The sequence below is a fragment of the Metopolophium dirhodum genome, chromosome 2 (genome assembly GCF_019925205.1).
Source record: "Metopolophium dirhodum isolate CAU chromosome 2, ASM1992520v1, whole genome shotgun sequence".
Classification (NCBI taxonomy): domain Eukaryota; kingdom Metazoa; phylum Arthropoda; class Insecta; order Hemiptera; family Aphididae; genus Metopolophium; species Metopolophium dirhodum.
This window is the reverse complement of record NC_083561.1, coordinates 22,139,708-22,162,275: the sequence shown is the minus strand read 5'-3', so window position 1 is coordinate 22,162,275 and position 22,568 is coordinate 22,139,708. Positions and strand designations below refer to the sequence as shown.

Here is a 22,568-nt window from a genome sequence, read left to right as displayed (position 1 = left end):
TATTATTATTATTATTATTATTATTATTATTAATATTAATATTATGCAAAAGCGTGCAAAACAAAAAAAAATTAAAACAAAAACCACATATATTATAATAAACTGCGCGTATATATTATAAAAGGCTTCGCTAAGAGAAAAACATAATATTAATCCACACGAATCCTATACACGCTGCGGCTGCTGTTGCACGCTATACGAGATTATTATATCACACGGTTATTGTTACTTGTTAGGTATATTATTATCATTAGTCGTTTTACAAACGGTTGAGGCGGACTAAGGAATTTCGCAAAGGCGTATTATATATTTATACGTAATGTATTTAATATATATATAAAATATAAATATTATATGTACGTATATATAATGCGACATGCAACAACAACAACAACAACAACAACATCAATATCAACAACGATGACGAAGGCAACGGCGACGAAGGCAAAAACGTACCTGCGCTGACCCCCAGCGACGAAAGGCTGGATGTCAGTGAGGTCAAGTTGGTCGAATAGTTGTTGGCTGCCGAACCGACCGCCTGCTGAGGCTGTGGTTGGAGTCCTGTCAAAAAACACCCCGAGATAAAACACCAATAACACGAAAGTGGTGGCGACAGAGGTAAAGTCGTCTCGGTTACGTTGGAGTAGGCGTTCATGGCGGGCGTATATACTACGACATATTTTAATGGTGTACACGCGGCAAGGCTCGCAATAACATCGTATATTTATGATAAATATTGTATTATCCGCATAAATGTGCCCATGGAAAATTCATTAGCCTATGTTCTACGCACGCACTGCCAACATTATTATGTACATAATATATACATATATATGTGTATATAAACGCAGCACTACGCTGCTTTAATATGGTCGTCACACACCCCTTCCTTTCTCCTGCCGTGTCGTAATTTATACACCCCGTTTCTCTACCGTAGATATCAGTAGTTGTCACGACGAATGAAAACATATTATATATACATGCTCGCTATGCGAACGCGCGGGTCCGTTATATTAGTTATTACTTATTACTATATATTGTATCTCGTCAGCGTATATTATTATAAAATATAATGTAACATTAAAACCACTGTTCGCGCGCGACAGTTTTATATATAATTACGTAGAAGATACACGACCGCCGTCAAATGCGCGTGAGGGGGTGCGTCTTTCTTTCCGTCGCACGATAATTAAAACATTTCGGGCGGCAGCGGAAAGGCGATACGACGCGGGAAAAACACGCTAATGAAAATACTTTCGCTTTGCATATTGCGCACACACACACACACACACACACACACACACACACACAAACGTTTAACGTAAACTTAACATTTAAATAACATATGTATAATGCCATGAGCGTGCGCAGACTCTTGGTTTCGGAGGTGCACATTAAAAATTAGGGCCCACAAGAATTTTGAGACATTATAGGTATAGGCAATTATTTTTACAATTTTAACAATTCTTACAGTGAAAATGGATAAAATAATCTGTATCTGAATAAAAAAGTGTATGTATAGGTTAACCAAGTTATTTAGAAAACAATATAAAAATTAACCATACAAATAATTGACAACATACCATTTTTTGAGAATTATTCAAATGTTCAGCGAATAACGCCAACACAGCCTGTCCAGGGGGATAGATAAACGAAGTTTTTATTGTTTCGGATCATTGACAACTTTCATCAACGCTAATTTATCATTAGCTTTGCGCTTTTTTATTCGTAGAACCCATTTTTAAGTAAAGCCTCAAAAACTAATTATACTTTAGGTTACCTATATATAACTGTTCACACACAGAATAACTCAAACGAAAAATAAATGATCGAAAACTAACCAACCCCATCGGGGTGTTTGTTTAATAACTAGGGCCTTGGGTGAAAGGTCCCGGGGGTACTACTTGGGCATCATCTGTGCTCACGCCCATGTATTTAATGTATGTTACAAACGACTTAATAATCATAACAATACTGCGCGACGGGCGATGCTATAATGACATTATATATTTATGTTATAGACGATATGGCGTACCTTGTTGGGCGTTGACGATGACCGACGCCGGCGACACGAGTCGGAGCTGACCACCGTTGCGGGTCATCACAAGCGATCCGTTTTGGTCGTAGAACGCCGGTATGACCTGGTACTGGGTGCCATCACCCTGCGACGGGCTCATCGGCCTGCGTTGTTGCTGGGCCGTGTTGGTGCCGTTGGCCGCGGCGCCGGGCTGACCGGCTGCGCCGGCCGGCTGTATGATGCTGCCCGCTGGGTACATGCCCCACGGCACGCCGTAATATTGCGGCACCACTGTAGGACCTGAGCCCATAAAGCCTTTATTGTGACAACACACGCACGCACACAATAGTAATAAAACGTTCGATGCAGTACAATAATATTTTGATATAATATAGGTAGGTACAAAATATTATTTTTAAAAAAATGGTTGGCGAATTAACACAATTATAATATATGGCATACGTCGTATGGTGAGTAGGAAGAAATCCGGATAGGAAGCGGGCCTCATTCTAACGAAAAATATAGAACCAGAATATTATAAAAAGTCCAGATGATTTGGCATATTGTTATAATATCTAAGGAGGGTAGTTCGAATAATCTAACCTACTGAAAAATAATAAATATCAAATTTAGGAAAAAAATGATATGTAATATTCTCAGTTATTGTTTAACAATAGTATCAATAACATTCTACTATGTTCGCCGAACAACGCCAAGCAGGATAGACATTACACAGGTACGAGAAATGCACCACATAATTTGGAAAAGAGGTACCTAGGTAGGTATATGAGTAAGAACGGGGTAGTAATATATTGTGATGAAAATCGTAATACATATAATACAATAATACTCAGCACTTACGTATATTATTCAGACTATATCGATTGATTATTTACCCGACTACTTGCACTGTTTTTGCATTTTTATAATCAAAATTATAAAATATTATTAAAGAAAATAAAGAAAATAAATTAAAAAGATATTTCATTATTTTTAGTACTTAAAATAAAAATTTGAAAATCATTTGAGTTTTGAGAAAAAATACATACAAATGCCATCAATTGAATACTTAACTATGAGCAAACTTGATATTATTGCTACATTATACTTAGTTGGTTCTTATTGTATTTTTGTAATAAAATAATTGTACGTCCATCAAAATTGAATTCAAATGATTTTCGAATTAGCGGGATTTTTAAATTTCATAAAATATTAATTCAGAATAAATTCAAATCAATGCACTTATGACGTTGTTGACGCTGTGACGTCAATATAATATAGGTATTAACAGTGATGTATATTAATTCGTTTCAAGTTTATTTTTTTAAAAATTCAAACAGTGTATGTCTCTAATTTAAATATTATTTAGTACCAGCAACAAGGTATGGCTGGTAATTGGTATTATAGAAGTCCAGTAAATTCTAAATCGATGCGGAAAAATAGTCGTGAGGTATATAAATGTATATGAAATACCTTTCGACATGCTTTACAATATTACGGATGACGGTATGCCGGTATATTAAAATATTTTATACCTACAAATATTAAGAGTGATATGTAGGACTACGTAAACGACCACGCACGTGGCACACTTACCGGCGATCATGTAAGGTTCTTGCGGGTTGATGATGTACGGCGTCGTGGCCGTCGTGCCCGGCGGCGCGAACGTGGCCGCGGCCGCAGCAGCGGCAACCGGCGTCGCAGCCGGTGCCGATGCAGCCGCCGCCAGTCCAGCGGCCGCCGCGGCGAGCTGTTGCTGCTGCTGCAGGTGAAATTGTTGCTGCTGCTGTTGCTGGATGAGCTGTAGTTGTTGGGACGCCAACGCGGCCGCCGCGGCCGGGTTTGCCGCCGCGGCGGCGGCCGCTGCTGCCTGCTGCGCTTGATGGTTACGGAACAGCTGCTAAACGAAAGCGTTAAAACGAATGAGTAAACTGTTGATGACATTATTATTAAGTGTGAAAAGTGTAAATACATTATTATAATTTAGTATCGATCGGGAGATTTTTATTGTCTTGTTTCGTCATGCCGAGCAAGTACAAAAAACAAACACTTATTTTGTCGTCATTATGACGACCACCGCGTAGTGTTCGACACAATTTTTACGAGTAATAATAACATAATGTGCCCACTGCCCGCCCACACATACATTATTAATAAATCGTTAAATTTAAAGAGCCGATATCGTGTTTTCATTATTACTTATTAATACCGCGTTGATAAGAGTCTTACAACATCAGTTTTTTTAAAACTATTATTATTTCTATATTTTTACATTGTTTTCAGGGTGACACGTGGCGGTAGATATTTTGTTTTTTCAATGTACAAATTTGTGAATAATAAATGAAAAAGTTTGTGTGGTGAAATCTGAAACGAAAATACGTCTAGCCTGTTCTACTATGATGTCCTATAGCAATTCTGGGGTATCAATCGAGCACAATCATATCGGTAGAGCTCTGATACCTATAAAGGCAAATTACAATGTCATATATATAATATTCTCGGAACGTCGTTGTCGACAGACAATAGGTAATTATTAGAAAGCGATATGACAAAGCGACTGATAAGGGTAATAGGTATACATTAATAACAAACAGCACTGTATACATGGCTTTCAGTTGAAAATTTATTATCATCGCTAGGTTTGTATAATATGCGCATGTCGATCTGCAGATATTATAATCAAATTTTTTTATGTCTAGTCAACTTCTATTAACGTTATCGATGGGATATTAATTTATTTTTCCACTTGTTTTCAGAACGGTCAAAAGTGAAATTGACATTCTCATTTTACGAGTTATGAACAAAATATAATATTTTTTCGGACGAATACATTTTCATGCAATATACGACGGCACGTGGTGTATCCACTATCCTCGCTGTTAAGTTATTTTGGTCAAATACTAAAATGTCAAAAACAATACTATACATGTTTTTAACATAACGCAACAACTGAACTTGTGGATAAATGAAAAGTATGAATATATTATTGTGAAAGGTATAGAAAATGTAGTTTTTCTTTTATTTAACTTAGTACCACTAACTATATATATCATGTATTGTATACAATGCGTACAAAAAATACATGAATACAAAGTTTTAATAATTAAACGCACGGTTTTTTTTCGTTATAAACTTGCAGTAACCGCAATTCGTACAAAGTATTTGACTACAAAAAAATAACAAATAAACATTTAAAGTTATTTTTTGCTACGTTTGTGCTCGCGTTTAATAATGTAGCAATATCTGCATGAAGCTACTGAACAGGAGGTGAAGGTATAATAGCATTTTAGGAGGTTTTAACATTTGGATAAAGATTGCAGGGGTGTAAACACGTTGAATCGCTATGAATATTTTTGTGTAATATAATCATATTTTTTTACAGCCGGTTGCAGATTTTAGAACGAAGTAAAAATGGTAATATTTTCACCCTACATATGCGCGGCTGCTCATACACAGAACTATAAACAGTTCATGAACCATTCGTTTAAAACACGATTGCGATACCTATGCGAAAAACGCGAATAATAAAATAAACATATATACAATATGTGCCTACACGTGAAAAATACAGGGAGGAAAAGAAAATATTATTGTAAAAACGCACAAGTTTCAACTATATTTTGACAAGCGCCCTAAGTACATGGCGGCGTAATAGTGGAAGAGCGCGGGGCGTTATGCATTATTGTAATATTACAAAATGGGTAAGTTACTACTAAAAGTAACACGGCTAAGGAAAAAAATAATAAAACCATCGTTCTTTATTTCGCCCCGCAAATGTGTCACGCGGGGAAAGGGCTACAACGCCGCCAAAAGGAATAAGTGTAGTATATTTTGGGGGAAATTCGATTTGAAGGTTCTAAAACGTTCGATAAACAATATCTTCTATAGACATACCAAACGAATAAATAAACATCGAACGTGGCTGTCAACATGTCCTCCTTCCTGTGTGTATTTTTTTTTCTTTCTACCACCGATATATTCGTATGTATAGATTAAATAATTTAAAGCGTGCGTATATATAATAATAATAATAATAATAATAATAATAATAATAATAATAATAATAATAATATGTGCAGCCGTACTTCGCCCGAAGTAAAATGCAGTTATTCACCGTTACGGATACTAAAACCACCACAGATTTCGTTTAAATTCCGAATGCGCCGAAAGAATACACCGAAACCTACATATATTGTTTTGCTTAAAAAGCTTGAAGTTTTTTTTCTCCCTGTTGTTAGCCACCGAGAAGTGCTTGGTTTTCCATTTTTAGCGGAGTTCTCGAAAGCGAACTAGCAAGAGGAAGGTTAAGGAGAAAAAAATATACGATTTTCTATCACCGCATCTTCCATTCCTCGTCGACGTCACTGTGCTTGTGTAGGCGAATAGACGAAGATCTCGGAAACCGAGTAGCACAATGCCGCGTAAGTGAGGAGGCAGGGGCCCCGGACGAAGTGTTAAATACCTGCAAAGTGGTTAACAGGAAATTTGACACGGGTATTAGCTACAGAATAGAGGCACTCGGTGCCGAAAAAAAGGAAAAGAAAGAGGAAGGGAAACGAAAAAAAATACGTAGAGCTACGTGCACGGCGTGAGAACGGACGAGCGGGACAGGCTACTACGACAATGACAGGCATTTTCACGGACGATATCGGAGGTATTTAGAAAAGCAATTTTGTGTTCCGCCACGCGTCGCACCGCGGGGAGTGGATACGGAATTTCGCGGGCGCGCCCTTAGTCCGGGAAAAGCAATTGATCATTTTGCCGACTATATACCATATATATATATATATATATATATATATAATACAAATATACACACACCACTACGTCATATAATATTATATATAGTATAAGAAGTAGGTACTACTACTACCATTGCAAGCTACTATATAATACTTCTACTCGTATTATATGACGATCGCATATCTCTATAAATATAATATATTATATTATACACACGCCGCCGATCCCTCCGGGGAATACTCTATATCAATATAATATCATGTACGAGACGATAATAATACGAGGTTGGCAATTATTATTATTATTTATAGATAATAATATATATATATTACAAGGTACGGTGCAGGGACTATACACTACGCGACGACTACCCACGGTATTTTGATCGAATACAATTTTTCTCTCAGACAAGAAGCCGCTAGTCGACGGGATCGACCCACACACTGTGCGCTAGGGCGCGTTGTGTCATCAAAATTTCATACACCTGGATCAGCGGTCGCCGCTCGCGCACACGATAGGATGTAATAAACGCCGCAATAATAATATATTATATATAAGACGTCGGTTGGAGACTTTCGGGTTGATTGGCCGTACATTTTTAACCCAAACGAACTGCGTGTGATCGTTAGGATGAAATACAACGGCTCGTTCATTTATTTATAATGTATTATTATTATTATTTACAATACCATTTGCCGTCTCTGGAAATTTTCACATGGACGCAATTTGTAGCGAGTGCTCGTAAAATGATTACGCGGACGTGCAACCTAAGTCTAAACCTCACTACGGCACTTTATTGTTATAATATTATAATTTATAAGGTTCGTGTCTTACAAAGGTAGGTACAATATAGTGTACAACATAATTAGAGCGAATTGACTGATTATCAAACTTAAAGGTAAGAAAATTATCGTTGCTGATAGCCGATAGGTTGGTTTTTTTTTACAATAATATTTCAATTTTTCTGTGATATAATGAGTATTTTTAAATTGTAATATTCCACATAATATTTCTTACATTAAAAACTTTGTGACGAGAAACGTTCGTTGTAAAACACATGTTTTTGGTTGTTTCAGTAAAAGAGCATAGTAATATTTAATCATCACTTCATGAAAGAGAAGTTTTGGATATTTTATTCGTCCAACACTTATCTGAGCGAGTACCACATCAACATTAACTTTACCTTGTCGCACAAGTTTGTTTTTGTACGAGGTGCAGAATGATCAAAAGAATAAGTTAGGTCTTTATGTACATAACTTTTAAAATTATTTCTTAAATAAAATGTCTCCTCCTATTTGTCTGCACACATCTTTATAAGTAGAATTCAAAATTATAGTATTATGGGAAAAAAATGAATTCAGCAACATAGTATGTTTTTTTTTTGTTGACGATACAGTATTTTATACATACATTATCTGTTGGCTACAAATATATAAACAATGAACACAATTTTTGTTAAAAAAATATTTATAAATAAACAGACAGCAAACAAACAATCTATGGTTAAGACAATAGAAATTGTAACGTTGTCAATAGATTTTGGAATTAATCGTATTGTAAAATGACAAACGCTTTTATAACTACGGTGAAGTATAAATTAACGGTTGTAATTAAATTCACGATGGGTCATTTTAACTTGTTACAAACTTGGAATAGGTAGTAAAACAGGAGAGGAGTTTAACCTTGTACAATTTACAGTAATATATAGATTATATAGGTACTATGTTCCTTATTTAATGTTTGACGAATCAAAGAAAATAAACTAGATACTCGATTAATCAATATACAAATAATTTTATAAGGTTAGGTTTTGTTTGACTGCGTTTTATATACCACCGAAATAGATTGATTTATTGAACTCATTCACGATTAAAATAAATAAATGTTTAAATGGTTTTAATATAATATAAATAAACATATTAGTTAGCTATAGTTAGTATTTATTTATGTGTATGTTTAATTGTTATGAGACAAAAGCAAATAATTGACACTTTATGACAATAAAATTATCATACTTAATAATTATGATTACATAACTATTATCTATCCGTATACCTATAGTACCTATATTGTTTTTAAAGCCATTGATTATTAAATTCTCAGGCGAACACATCAATATTTTAATGAAGTTAAAACATAACTGTGAAATGTTCCTATAGGAAATATTTGTAAGCCGGCCAACAGCAATAAACGAAATTTTGATTAATTATGGTTCGTTTAAAGTGCAAACTATAGGGATGGTATAAAAAAATGGCAAAAATGCGAGTTGAAAGTCTAATAAATAATATACATAAACACTTCACAGCAAAAATAAAATGTAAAATAAAATTCGCTAATATTAGACTTTTATGCGGTGAAATGTCTGAAGAAATTATCGGAATTTCAATCAAAAAAAAGATTAGTTGCTTTTGAAAATAAAAATTTGAATGCTTTTTAAGCGCCCAATACATAAAGGAAAGGGATATTAAAATAGGTTTTATGTAAATATACACAGACATATATATATACGGTAAGTATTTGACGTATTCATGAATATTAAAAAAAAAAAATACATTCAAAACTGTCGAACTAAAAAGGGTTGTAGGTCGATAAAAATGAAACAAAATAAAAATACGACCTTCCAGTTTGTGTGTAGATTGTAGACGTGCGCGTAACGTCATGACAAAAACACCAAAAAGAAGACGTTATTGTGATCGAAACGCAGGACACACGCATTTTGGACAAAGACCGTCGTAGACGATTACAACAGTAATTAACTCTGGAACGAAATCACTGCCCCACGGCGACACTCAAAGGATGTGAAGGGGTTCGATGCCCGAATTTAATATATATACGTACCTATACGAATGTTATTGATTCGAAAGTCCACCACCCTCCGATGCCGCACTTATATTACACCGTCCATCATCACTAATGCCGTACAACAAATACGAGTACCTATACGCTACTACGATAAAAACAAATACCGATCAGTCTGCGCAATATAGCATACATACTGTATAGTAATAATAATAATAATCATTATTATACACGCTGCACCGATATGACGACAACGAATAGGGGGTGGTAGTGCAGAGGGCAAAGGGAAATTAATTTGACGTGAAACTTTACGAGAATATAGGGGGAAGAGTCTGCGAATTAATTGATTAATTAACGATTGCGCATGTGTGTATCACACGACACGACCGATACACCATCATTATTATTGTAATAGAATATAGGTACATATTATTAAACTAACATAATCACGATGGCGTAGCAAAAAATAAAATAAAATAAAATTGTTGACTCGCGTGTGTTAATATATTATAATAAATTAAAACAACAATATCGAAGAAAAAATGGACAGGACCAATAATGGAAAACCAATTAGTAAGAAGCTGAAATAAAAACGTTCGTCGACGGAGAAAATCAGCGGGACGACTACGATGGCGATCGAGGAAAAACATAAAATTGAACGAAAAATTACATAATATTCCAAACGGGTGTCACACATCTGCGGATGGTTTTCCGACGTTTCGGATCGGCCGAAAAAGGTTAATATTATAGACGCCGAAATCGGCGACGAGCGCGTGCGCCCCGTCGTTAACAGATCAGACTCGTGTCTGTGTTGGTATTTATTTGTTTTTATATTTTTTGTATTTGACTATACTCAGGTGCGATGTTTCGAATCGTCGGGGATGTAAACGGTTCGTTAACCCCGCGATTCGTCTTTGTGTCCGACAGATGCGACGCGCAGATAATATATTTGTTCCATGTACACACGCCGGGCGCGCCCGTCATATGCAGATAATATATATAGGTATACACAATGCGGAGCGAACATATCGCTCAATAATGCGTCCGTAAGTATTGTTTTGTGGTTTATCGGAAACACGTTTTCACCGATTTCTCAACATCGACAATATGCCTGGAAAAAAAATAAATAAATCGGGGTCGATTTCTTAGTGAACGGTCTTGCGGAAAGGGCTGCCTTTTTGCGTCTTTGTTACCCTCGCCGCAAACGAAATGATAAAAACCTGAGTATGCAAATGGGAACACGATTCTTTATTTTTCCATGGACATCCGCGGCGCCAAAGAGGCGATGAGACCATTTAACGGGTCCACGAAGACTAATACCACAGAAACTACCTTTTTAGTTATTTACTCGTTTAGTTTTTTTTTAATCCGAATAATAAATCAGTATTATTATTCAGACGCATTAAAATACCGACGACCGCGATTTGCTGCAGAAGACTCAGAAAAACGACAACCTACCCCCTCCTCCAACTATAGTCGTCACCGGACCGGATGTGGGATAAGTGATGATGTTTCCTGGATGCGATTTAAAAAGGTTTACTCGAACAGTCTCGGCGACGATAGTAATTCAATTCAATGGCTCCCTCTAAGCTATTATTACACTACAGTTTATAATATAGTAGTCATATTTTCGTTACAATACGTAATTAAAATGCAATTTCGTACAGGCTTAATCTTTCTAAACAAAAATCTGTTAAAAGCTATATTATACTGAATAAATTTAAAACATTCGACCGTTTTTTTTTATATTAAAAGCGATACAAATTCATTTCAAAAGTTTTTTATACATAGGTATACATAGAGTTTTACATAAAATATAGCATTATCTTTTTGACACTGTATACCGGGTTTAAATGAACGGCCCATAAAGTATATTATATACATCAGTTATCTATATATTTATTTAAATGCATACCAAAAAAAAGTTGACAGTATGAGATTTTAAAAAATGTTTTATTTTTTTTTTGGTAAATTTTAATTAGGTTATTTTTTTATCATTGCACTTGAAATAATATAAAAAAAACACAATAAAGTACGATTTTTTTTTTTTTTTGATAAACATAATTATTTACAACTAAACATTGAGATAGATTGCTTTAGAGAAAATAAGAGGTACGTTTCTTATTTTATTGTTATTAAAACATCATTTTGATTTGCTAGAAAGCATTATATAAAATCGAAATGACGATAACAACAACATAGCGAAGACGACGGTTGCATTGTTTCTGACTCCGCGTACAATAATGAAAAATCGGTTAAAATCAAAAACCATTCAAAATATACACCAGGACGTAGCCATCGTAGTCGTCGTTGACTCTTCATTTGCATACGATCCTTGGAATCCATTAGAATTTGTTGGATTGGAATAAATTCCATTTCCATGACTTCCCAAAGTCTATATACAGTTGAGGATATGGGGGGTAGGGGCATACAGGCGAGCAGTAGTAGCGCCGGCGACAGACAGCAGCAGAGTTGATCTCCCCCTTCTACCATCATAGCCATCAAAACTCATAACCCCGTGGAAGAATTTCCCAGTCGAATATAATATCGGGCATAACAATGGCCCCAAAGGTTTATCTATCGTCCGTGCACAGTAATTAATCATCTATAATACTGCTCAAATTGACGGGCCGTACGCATTGTTTCATATACAGATATCGAGTTGGAGACAAATATTGAAACGGGTGACAATAACACATTAATAACAACGATTTCAGGACGTTGTAAATACATATTATTATGTGTGTGTGAGTGCCAAACCTATCGTCTGTATATTTAATATTATAATTATGAGGCATATATTATATACGTGGGTGGTGTTAAGAGTAAAACTTGTACCTACGTAATAATCAATTCAATTAAAAAGTAAAATATTAATTTATAGCGGGTTGTCTAAATTAACGTGTGATGGGAAATTAAAATAAAAAGGGGTTTTCAAACACCATTTAGCAGTCGTGTACATTATAATATATAATACTGTTTATACGGCTGCAGGTAAATGTGTGCAACATGCCAGCACCTATATAACATATATATTATATATTGAGTGTTACACGACCGGCACCAAGTTTGTCAATTAATTTGAGTTTAAGCTCTTTCTCTCTCTTCTCCACATTACATACATCGCTACATCCTCTAGATTACATTCTAAAGTTATGTACATTTTAAGATTGCCAGCTGGTATCGCGCGTGGTCCTTCGAAGTTTATGTAAACGATCTAATTATAATGCGGTTGGTCAAAGGTTTTGTAACCAGGGTGGGATTATATTATCTAATGGAGCTATCGGTGGTTAGCGTGGTAAGCTTCGTCGAAGTTTTCTCTACACGCCGCCGACAGGAAAGCGCGTATCGTCGTATAACGGACTACACAACTATACCATCGCGGACTGACAATAAAATGTTGCAATGCAGTTGATTTATTGTTGGGACATTAATATGGTCGATTGAAACAAAACAAACGATAACCGCTCGGTAAAAGCACTGTTGCGAATATGTATACTGGGACGGACGGAATAATCTGACGAAAATCGGATTTCGGCTTTAGCTATTATAGTCAGTTAGTATTTTAAAAATTGTTAAACATTTTCCCACATATTATGATTTTGGTCTTCTTTCGTTTCTGATGTTCTGATAATACTACATTTTCCGTTCGTTTATAGTTTGTGACACGAAGAATTAAAAGTGATTATTTTAAACGTTAAAATAAGTTTAAAAATAAATCACAACAAAATGGACTGTATTTCTAGTTGTGTAAACTAGAAAATTGGGTTTCACGAGGGGAAAAATGTAAAACCACTTTAGTGTAACGCGTTTATACAAAAAGCGTGTTATGCTTTTTCTATGCCAGGCAGAAACTAATCAACCACCCCTATACCAAAGGTACATAATGGAATTTCATCGCGTAGTATTATATTATAGTCGCGTATCCAACACACGACGGCTTTATGGATGTTTTCCTCAACGAAATCCCTTTTTTTGAGAATACAACAAAGCTATACAACAAAACTACACAACAAGCAAGACGCCACTACTTAAAATATATGCTTTGCGATATTTTAATAACCTAACACCACACCACGCATTGCTTATTAAAATAAGTATGGGAAAATATGATAATACATATTCCCAATAAAGGAACAATACAAACAATAAACAATTTTTTCAATAAACCATTCAGCGGTGTTTAAATTGTGTATAGCATTGATACATAATAATCATAATAATATACAATAATAAAGTAATAAATTACTATCAATTTATACGTGCGTAGTTATGGAACTTGAAAAATGAATAGTTTCATAAGTATAACATATACTCTATCTAATGAACACGTTATTAAAATAAATGTGTAATTTTTATTCAACGTTTGACGTTAATGAGGTAGGTTTTTTAGAAATAACAGTAATTTACGACTAATGCCGTTGTTTATAGTATATTACAAACGTATATATATATATTATACCAAATAAGAAACAATAGTTTGATTCATAATTTATAATTAAAATTATTGATTGAATTAATATGCAAAAGATGTGTGCGGAACCCCAAGTCTGGGATACACCTATAACAATTTGATATTTTGAATGCACACAAACTCCTTTATCTTACACCCAACCTACCTAGGATATTGTATATAATTTATAAATGCGTCTAAACTTACAACTTCCCCTCGGTATTCTCACTATTCAGCATTATTGTTTATGACATTTGTGGTCAAAACAGGGATTTTGGATGATTTCTGTAGAGTTTACAAATGTATGGGGTTTTAATACTTAAAGCTCTCGACAGGGGTATAATTTAGGTTCTATATTGAATTGCTCGTTAAAATGATTTTAACATGACAACTGGTAAAATTTGAGTCACAATATTATTATTAATAATAATAATAATAATAATAATAATAATGATACAAAACAATAATATGTAAACAATAACATCTCTTCCAAAAACCGCTCGAATATGTATAAATGTGTAAATAATAATTATTATTTGTTATACGATTGAAATTATCCAATTAACTTTTGTGCCTATATACGGTGTTTGTTTGGATCGAGTTCTGGATTTATTAATCCACATTGTTTGCAATAAATTTGAACAAACATTAAAATGTAATCGAGAAATTAAAAATATTTGTATGCATTAAAAACTGGTTACAAGCGTCGGCGAAAAATATAACATCATAATAATATAGTATAATCATAAATTATTTTAAAATGTCAGTGTTAATTTTTTCACCGGCGTCTCGTATGATAACGAAGAAGCTGGTTGGTATCAGGAAGCCTAGCCTAACCTAACCTAACGTTAAATATTGTCGTACTTACGAGTCGGACCCAAGTAATTAGTTTAGAAATTCCAACTCGTACAGTTCGGACAGACGTTTTGGATCAACTTCTTAAGCTGCTTATAAAACTAACGACGAGTCACGTGTATTTAAGTGTATGCCTACTCTCCACTAATTGGTCCATAGTGGACGCCTATAACATTTTAGGTCAGCCAATTATATTATTTTGTACGCGTCTACTATAATACTACAATTATTCCTCAAGGGAGGCGAGCGGAGTAGAAACTATCAAAAACGACCTTAACGACGACGTGACATTTAAATGTCATCCTACACTGACATTTTTTTAACAATATACATAGGATAAAAACTCGATCGCTGTAGCACACTGCTGTTAAATTATATTAGTTGGTAGAATATGCTACGGGTGGGTGAAAATACATGGCCTTTGCGGAAAACCTCTTTAGCAAGAATTAAAAAAACAAACATTATATCCATATGCACGTGCAATCCATTGACATTTACCCTCGACGCCGACATTATACAATATTTATTGAACATTATAAAACGGTGAATCGTGAGAAACGTTCGCTACCCACAATTGCCATTCGGACACTATTTGTAGTATCGAACACGAAAACCTGAACACGCAACGTCGCGCATTTCCTGACTTAATTTATTATATTTTTTTTTATCGTATACATTACATATTATAGGTGCATAGACTATACGTGTATCGCCGCCGTCTCTGGGATATATGCGACGTTCAAACAAAATCCGAACACGGACGCGAGGCGACACATTTTTATGTTGCATTCATTCATCCCCCCACCGTAAAGAAAATCAATTTTAGGTGGGTCTACTAAAATGCGTTAAAAATTATATCCGCGTGGTTCATTTGTACATCGCAACTTCAATAAATCGTGAAGATTGCTAAGTTCAGAGATGTTAATATATATATATATTTTTTAAGATTTTTAAATTATTTCATTTTAAATCTAATTTGCACTCCGTTGCTTTTTCAATTATATTTTGATTAAAATTATTATTAAAAAGAAAAAATATCATTACAGAAACTTCCTCAGTGAACAACTAATTATAATTTAAATGAGGCTTATGAAGAGCCAAAGTTAATTTCATAAAACTTTATGCAAACTCTACACACAAAAAGTGTAACAATATGTATATTTCGTATTTTATTTTAGCTTTTGTGTGATTCGGATATCTCTCCGATATATAACTCAGACAACTCAGTTATTCGTGACTCAACAAAGCAAACGTACGATTTCAACGCGGGGCCAATATATGATATAAATTTTAACAGCGTTCGTGCAAGTGCATTATATTTTATCGAATAAACGTACATTGGTATTTCTCTACGGGTAATCGAATTAGTTTTCAACAATTATGTTTCTGCAGTACCTATACACAACACGTGTTTTCAAATATAATCGTATCGTTTTGTGGTCGCTGTTTACACGATATATCGTGTTCGAATATAAACTTCGACAATACTGAGCGAAAACAGCGACTATTTTTTTGTTGCATTTGTTTATCCCCCCACCGGCACTAGAGTGATTTTCCGGTGGGTCTACTAAAATGCGTCGGACCACGTTTATTATTGTTTCGTTTTATTTTTATTTATTTAGACTATACAGGAACGGGAAATACACAATCCATCTTATCGATGTGCCAACTGTATATAATATATATAGTACGGCGAAAAAAAACCGTTCGGTAAACGTGTAACACACTAACGTTAGGACATATTGAACTTTTCCAAAGTTATGACCCAGCCTTCCTTCTTCCGTTTTCATTATGACGACATATTGTTGCCCGAGTCTGGAATGTTAAATTACTAGAATAATAATAATAACAATAATAAAAAAAATCGGGATCTTGCTACACACATTTTATTGCACATTGCACTCCAACGTAAATTAGATTTATTTTATTACATAACATTTATAATATATATATTTGTATTCCGGGCAGCGTGTGATGCTAACAAAAAATCCCTGTATTAAATTGAACAAGAACCATTGCTACTTAAAACGCAAGAGATCATAAAACAACATAAAAATCCTACCTTTAAATTACCGTTCTAAATTTCATTTTAAAATCAAAAGACTATATTATAACAAAAAAATAATGAAACAGTAAAAATATAAAAGCATATTTTTATAATAAGTTCTGTTTGATCATCATCATGTGCCCCATGTGTATTTGTTTATTCACACAATTATAATACATTTATTTAATTTCCTGAAAATACTAAATACATATTTTATTCTTATTATACCTTCTAATATACTGTTGTAAGTACTTTATATATATTATACCTACTTATTATTTTACCATAATAAAATACCAAAAATCAAACATTATAATCGAAAAGAAAGAAAATATAAATGTATGAATAAAAAATATAACGTGCATCACACTAGACATTTTAACATATACGTAAAAACATTCATTTTCAAATCACACTTAAGCATTAACGTCTTCTTTACATATTACAGAAATAAATTAACAAACCTCATCATTAATTTGCAGAGAAATAATTAATATTAATAATCCCTTCCTCCCATTTTATCGTAAGTAATGAAAAAATTAAAAGTTAGTGTCACCAAACCGATTAATTTGTAACATTTGTTGGAAAAAACAACTGTAGCTGCCAACGATAAAAACTTTGATGTCATTTTTTCAGTCATAATAATCTAAAGGACTAAAAAATATTGAATTATGATTGATCACTGTCGAAAAAAACTTCTTTACTCGTTTGGAAAACTGGTCAAATACTGCAATTTGTCATAAAAGCATCATACGTGTGATTTTCTGTTTACGCTGCAAATGCTGATAGCCATATAAATTTCAAACGATTCGTTTTTATGTAAAGTAAACAATTTAATAGTATTCATAATAAATTCTAATAAATTATAATGTATTTACAAAATAAAAATAAAACCACATAAACGATCTATTTATTATTGAGGTTAAAATGTATTTTAATTACAGGGTACAAACTACACTTTCAACATGGATGTATGAATATAATATGTATACTTATATACATTTATATAATATAATCAGTGTAAATATAATTTTATTTTTTAAGTACTAAGTATATATATATATATATATAAGAGAAAATCATCCTCCAAGCCTGTGCTAAAAAAAAAACGAAAGAGTAAATTTAAATTATATATTTAAAATTCTAATCTCTGGGATTTATAGTTTTTTTTTAAATTTTAACCAAAACTAATTTTATTAAAAAATAGCTTTGAGCAAATATCATTGCAAAAGAACTACTGGAAACTTATTGACGAGTTCTAAAAGTTATGCGAATGAATAGAAATCAAAAACCAACAAATTATGCAAGATAATAACAGCTTAAAATAAATATAAACAAATTTTAAAATTGAACTTTATCGTATGAAAAGTCAATTTTCAAAATAATTCAGCAAATAAAATGCACACACACGAACTATGAAGTCCGATTGAAACATTTAAAAAATATAAAACGAAAATAAAGGTTAAAAATTAACGGTATATTGATTTCACGATAATAATTATTTTGGACTGAGTAAATGAAGTTACAAACTAACTTTTTTCGTAGGTGATTTGTCGTATTAAAAGCTTAAAAATATCCTAACATGGGCGGGGTTCTATCATTTTAATTTTTAATATTTTGCACATTGCAAAGGGTTGTGTTGTTATTTTTATTTGTTTGTACACCCGGAACAACACTACCACCCAAGACCTCTCACCCGCCACAACACCCACAAAAGGTATTTCGCATTAATCAATTATTATTACAATTTGGTACATTATTTTCATTACTCAACCTCGACATAGCGTGTTTAATGACAAATGAGCCGATTCTGGCATAGGAAAATGACTAATGGAAAGCGCGTCAAAGGCGCCCAACGTTACGGTAGGGAATATTATGGGGAATGATTGGTACCAGTGGTGAAAACGTGCCAAAAAAAAAAAAAAATAAAAATAAAAATAGTAGCAATTGATTAATTCTGTCAGCATAACATTGTTTGCATGACCTTTAAGCGATCCAAAAATTCCATACCTTAAAAAAAATATCTATGACAGTTGAAAGTTTATGTTTTGACGAATATAACCGACTGCCAGAAAAGAATTTATCATTTTATACAATTTAAAAAAAAATTTTTAAAAACCATTGCTGTACATTATTTAATTTATTTTTTTTTAAATGTTTATATCAAAGGCCAAGTGCATATTATGATGATGAATATTTCAAGTATTTGTACCACAGTTTCTTTATTGTGATAAGGAAACAACGATAGGCTTGCAAGAAAAAAAAAATAAGAGTGCTTTAGATACAATATATTGTGTATCACAGAAACGTAGAAACGTATATTTAAATCGAGTGCTTTTTATATGGTTTCTGAAGGGATAAAAACATAGTACCTTTAAACTAGGTCATAGATACATGGATTTGAATTTTCCATATCGAAAACAATATTTTTTATACCTGTAATAAAACTGTTTTTTTTATTTATTTTTAAGCAAATTAAATGATATCTATTTATTTCTTTGAACAGTACTTCATTCATATAGCACGAGAAACTTAAGTAAAGAAAGTTCCAAGATTAAGTCTTTAGAAATATAACTATGACAAATGCATATTTAAGCATTAATTTTCATATTTTACTTAGGATTATCATTATTAATTTCTACTAAATTTTTTATTTATTGAGAATACTCAACTCCCATATCGAAAGTATGTCAACGTCTAATGATTTTTAGAGGTGTATTAATGTCCTATTATCTAAAAGTAACATAAAAAGTGAAAAAAATTATTATTTGCTTTAAAAGAATTAGTTGACCGGAGAAATTCGAAGTTTATACATTTTATCGAAAAATAATCGAAAGTAATCGAAAAATAATCTACCATACATTATTATTTTTTATTTTGTTCGTACAAAGTACAAAATGTAGTACCTACCTATATTATATACATTTAATGAGAATATATATGATCTTCACAGTGGCTTATAATATATTATGGTATACACACAAAAAAATATTTTTAAATTATTTAAAAAATTGTTAATTTGAAGAAAATATAAAACTGAATCTTAGTAGGTATTGTTAAGTTACATATGTACCTACAACTATATTGTGAAAAATAGTAAAATTTCAAAAAGGAGTTTTATGTCTTATGTATGTAAGCTAAATAGAAAACAAAAAAGAAAACCAACTATGACGTGTAATGTTAATTTGATTGAAAAACCTATAATAAGGGTCGTGTATTCAATTTTGCACAAATTCTAAGAGTATGTTTAATTTGCATATGAAATGAACCCAGGAAGAGTTTTGTAATACGCACACTCGAGTTTCTAGTCATTTTACAGAAACATATCAACAAACCTAACTCTATAGGTTGTGTTTACCATGGTGGAAAATGAAAAATATATGTATATTTTGGAGACATACTTAGATCTATAATAACCACAAACCGGTAGCAATAGCAATATGTAATCGATTTTTTTGTAATTTACTTTTTTCGTATTATAATATATCATTTGTATTCCCTAGATAACAAAATACTGGTCTTATTTTACGAACTACATAGCCATCATATAAATTCCCCTAGTTCTAAATATATAAATATATGATACATATCAACCTACCTATATATTATATTAAATATGTTATATTCATATCAAAATGCTTTATATTGCCATACGTCGGCCCTACGTATAATATTTAAGTTAATATGGTTCGGTAAATAGAAGAAAAGTCGTTGTGCACTGTTCTTGAAATAATAATCAGCAGACATACACGAAACATCTTGCAAGGAAGTACATTATTATTTGACTAGTTGAGTCATGCACCGCAAGATAATAATACACATAGAGTGGGGAGGGGTGGAATAGGTGTCATGATCACTGACAACTAGCCGGCAACAAAACCCTCCACTATAGTTTCCATTAGCCATTTCATACATTTCGACTGTACAAAGCCGTGAAAAACATGCAAAACTATTATCATTTTCTAATAAAATATTCATTGGATTGAACTTTTGAATGTATAAATAACCGGAAAAATGTACTCTATGTTAAATTGTACATATATACACCTGGGTGCTATATGACACATGTATTATGTTTAATAATCCGCAGCAGTTCCATTTTTTCTCACCAACGGCATTAGTTTATACTTGTTAAATGTTTCACATTGTGAAATTACTCTTTAAATAGGTTCTTTTTTTTTCTGCTGACAGGATAAAATTACTCAAATAATATTTTTCATCAAATATTAATAAAATATACTTAAATTTATATCTTTTTTTTAATCTACTTCAGCTTTGATAATAATAATTTAATAAAAACATTTTTTTTTTGTAATTTAATGAATATAGTAGTTTTAAACTCCAGACTGAATGAATTCAATAAACAATAAACTGCTTTAATTACACAAACTTAGGGCTCAGATTCTAGGATTTACTAATTATTATAAAATACAAATAAGGAAAAAATTATTAGTCAGCAGCTATACACCTAAATTTGTTTAATGCATCATAAGGATTCTAAATATAAAATTGAATATTGCATACCTATTTGAAGGGTTTAGATTTTTAGTACTATTTTTCCAGTTATAATACTATTTTTTGATTTTTCGTTTAAAATGACATTTATTTTACGTGTTTCATAAATCGTAGATAAGTAGGAAAAAAAGAGAGCAGATAACAAATGTATCCATAATTCCGTTTAGAATAGTTGAATAGTAATGTATTGAAGATATATTCAACTAATTTATTTTTGTTCCCACATATATTTACTTTTGTACCTATTTTCTATATTTTCACACATTATTGGAAGTTTATTATTTATTAGGTTACCTATAATATATTATAGTATACGGGTGACCACTTTGTCTTTTACAATAAAACTTGGAAATTGTACTAATTCTTTTTTTTTTATGTACTCACGATTGGAAGGTATTTATAATACTTGTAATAATCCACTCACCTGAAACAAAAAACAAAGATATCTATAAAGTAAATGATATATTAATGAGATACATTATTATTAATCTATACACAATGAAATGAGCTCAAGCGCATCAGGCACTATTTGTTATATATATTATACATCTATATTTAAATATTAACTTAAGCATGTACATTTGTATTCACAAGAGAATATTCAATAGGTTACATTTTCGTTTTTATTTTTGGCTTTCAAAATTATTATTTATTATGCAAACGACTATATCTAGGGGACGGTTCATTGATATTAACAAATAAAAAAGAGATAACAAACTCGACCGCTTTAAAATCAGTAGCTGTATAGAGCAAGAGAATAATACTTCGTTAAAAAAGAAAGTTGAATTTGATGTTATTTTTTTCACCAATCATTTTTACATAATATTATATATTAATACTATGGAATTCTAATACATGTTATATTCATGCAAATAAATAATTAAGTACACATTTTATTCAATCGCTGACGCATAACATTCAGTATTAAATTATACTTGCAGAAAAACACGGTACACGTTGTCACTCGATATTTTAATGAAATGTGTAAGCCTTGTATTAATAAAAATAATAAAATACTGTAGAAAATGTTCTAAACATTATATTCGATTAAATGTTGAACACCAAATTATTACAAGCCCGTACTGCATTTAAACTTCGGTAAAACAATTAATTAAATAGCATTTTAGTATGGAAAGGTA

The 22,568-nt window shown here is 32.4% G+C and overlaps 2 protein-coding genes across 11 annotated transcripts in view; both read right to left on the bottom strand.

The window, feature by feature from the left end:
- The window catches only part of LOC132937928 (maternal protein pumilio), a 115,347-nt gene that overhangs the window by 15,020 nt on the left and 77,759 nt on the right, over nucleotides 1-22,568 (bottom strand). For 6 of the 10 annotated variants that reach the window (XM_061004546.1, XM_061004545.1, XM_061004549.1 and 3 more), the window contains 3 exons: nucleotides 3,614-3,917; nucleotides 2,036-2,332; nucleotides 457-561 (listed from right to left, as the gene is read on the bottom strand). In XM_061004546.1, the coding sequence (XP_060860529.1) occupies nucleotides 457-561; nucleotides 2,036-2,332; nucleotides 3,614-3,917 (706 nt within the window). The remainder of the gene's footprint in view (nucleotides 1-456; nucleotides 562-2,035; nucleotides 2,333-3,613; nucleotides 3,918-22,568) is intronic. The other 4 variants (XM_061004553.1, XM_061004554.1, XM_061004550.1 and 1 more) reach the window with 3 other exon arrangements.
- LOC132937931 (uncharacterized) overlaps nucleotides 18,710-22,568 on the bottom strand; it is a 31,158-nt gene continuing 27,299 nt past the window's right edge. Inside the window, exon 2 of the mRNA XM_061004558.1 lies at nucleotides 18,710-21,853. Within this exon, the coding sequence (XP_060860541.1) occupies nucleotides 21,827-21,853 (27 nt within the window). The 3' untranslated portion in view covers nucleotides 18,710-21,826. The remainder of the gene's footprint in view (nucleotides 21,854-22,568) is intronic.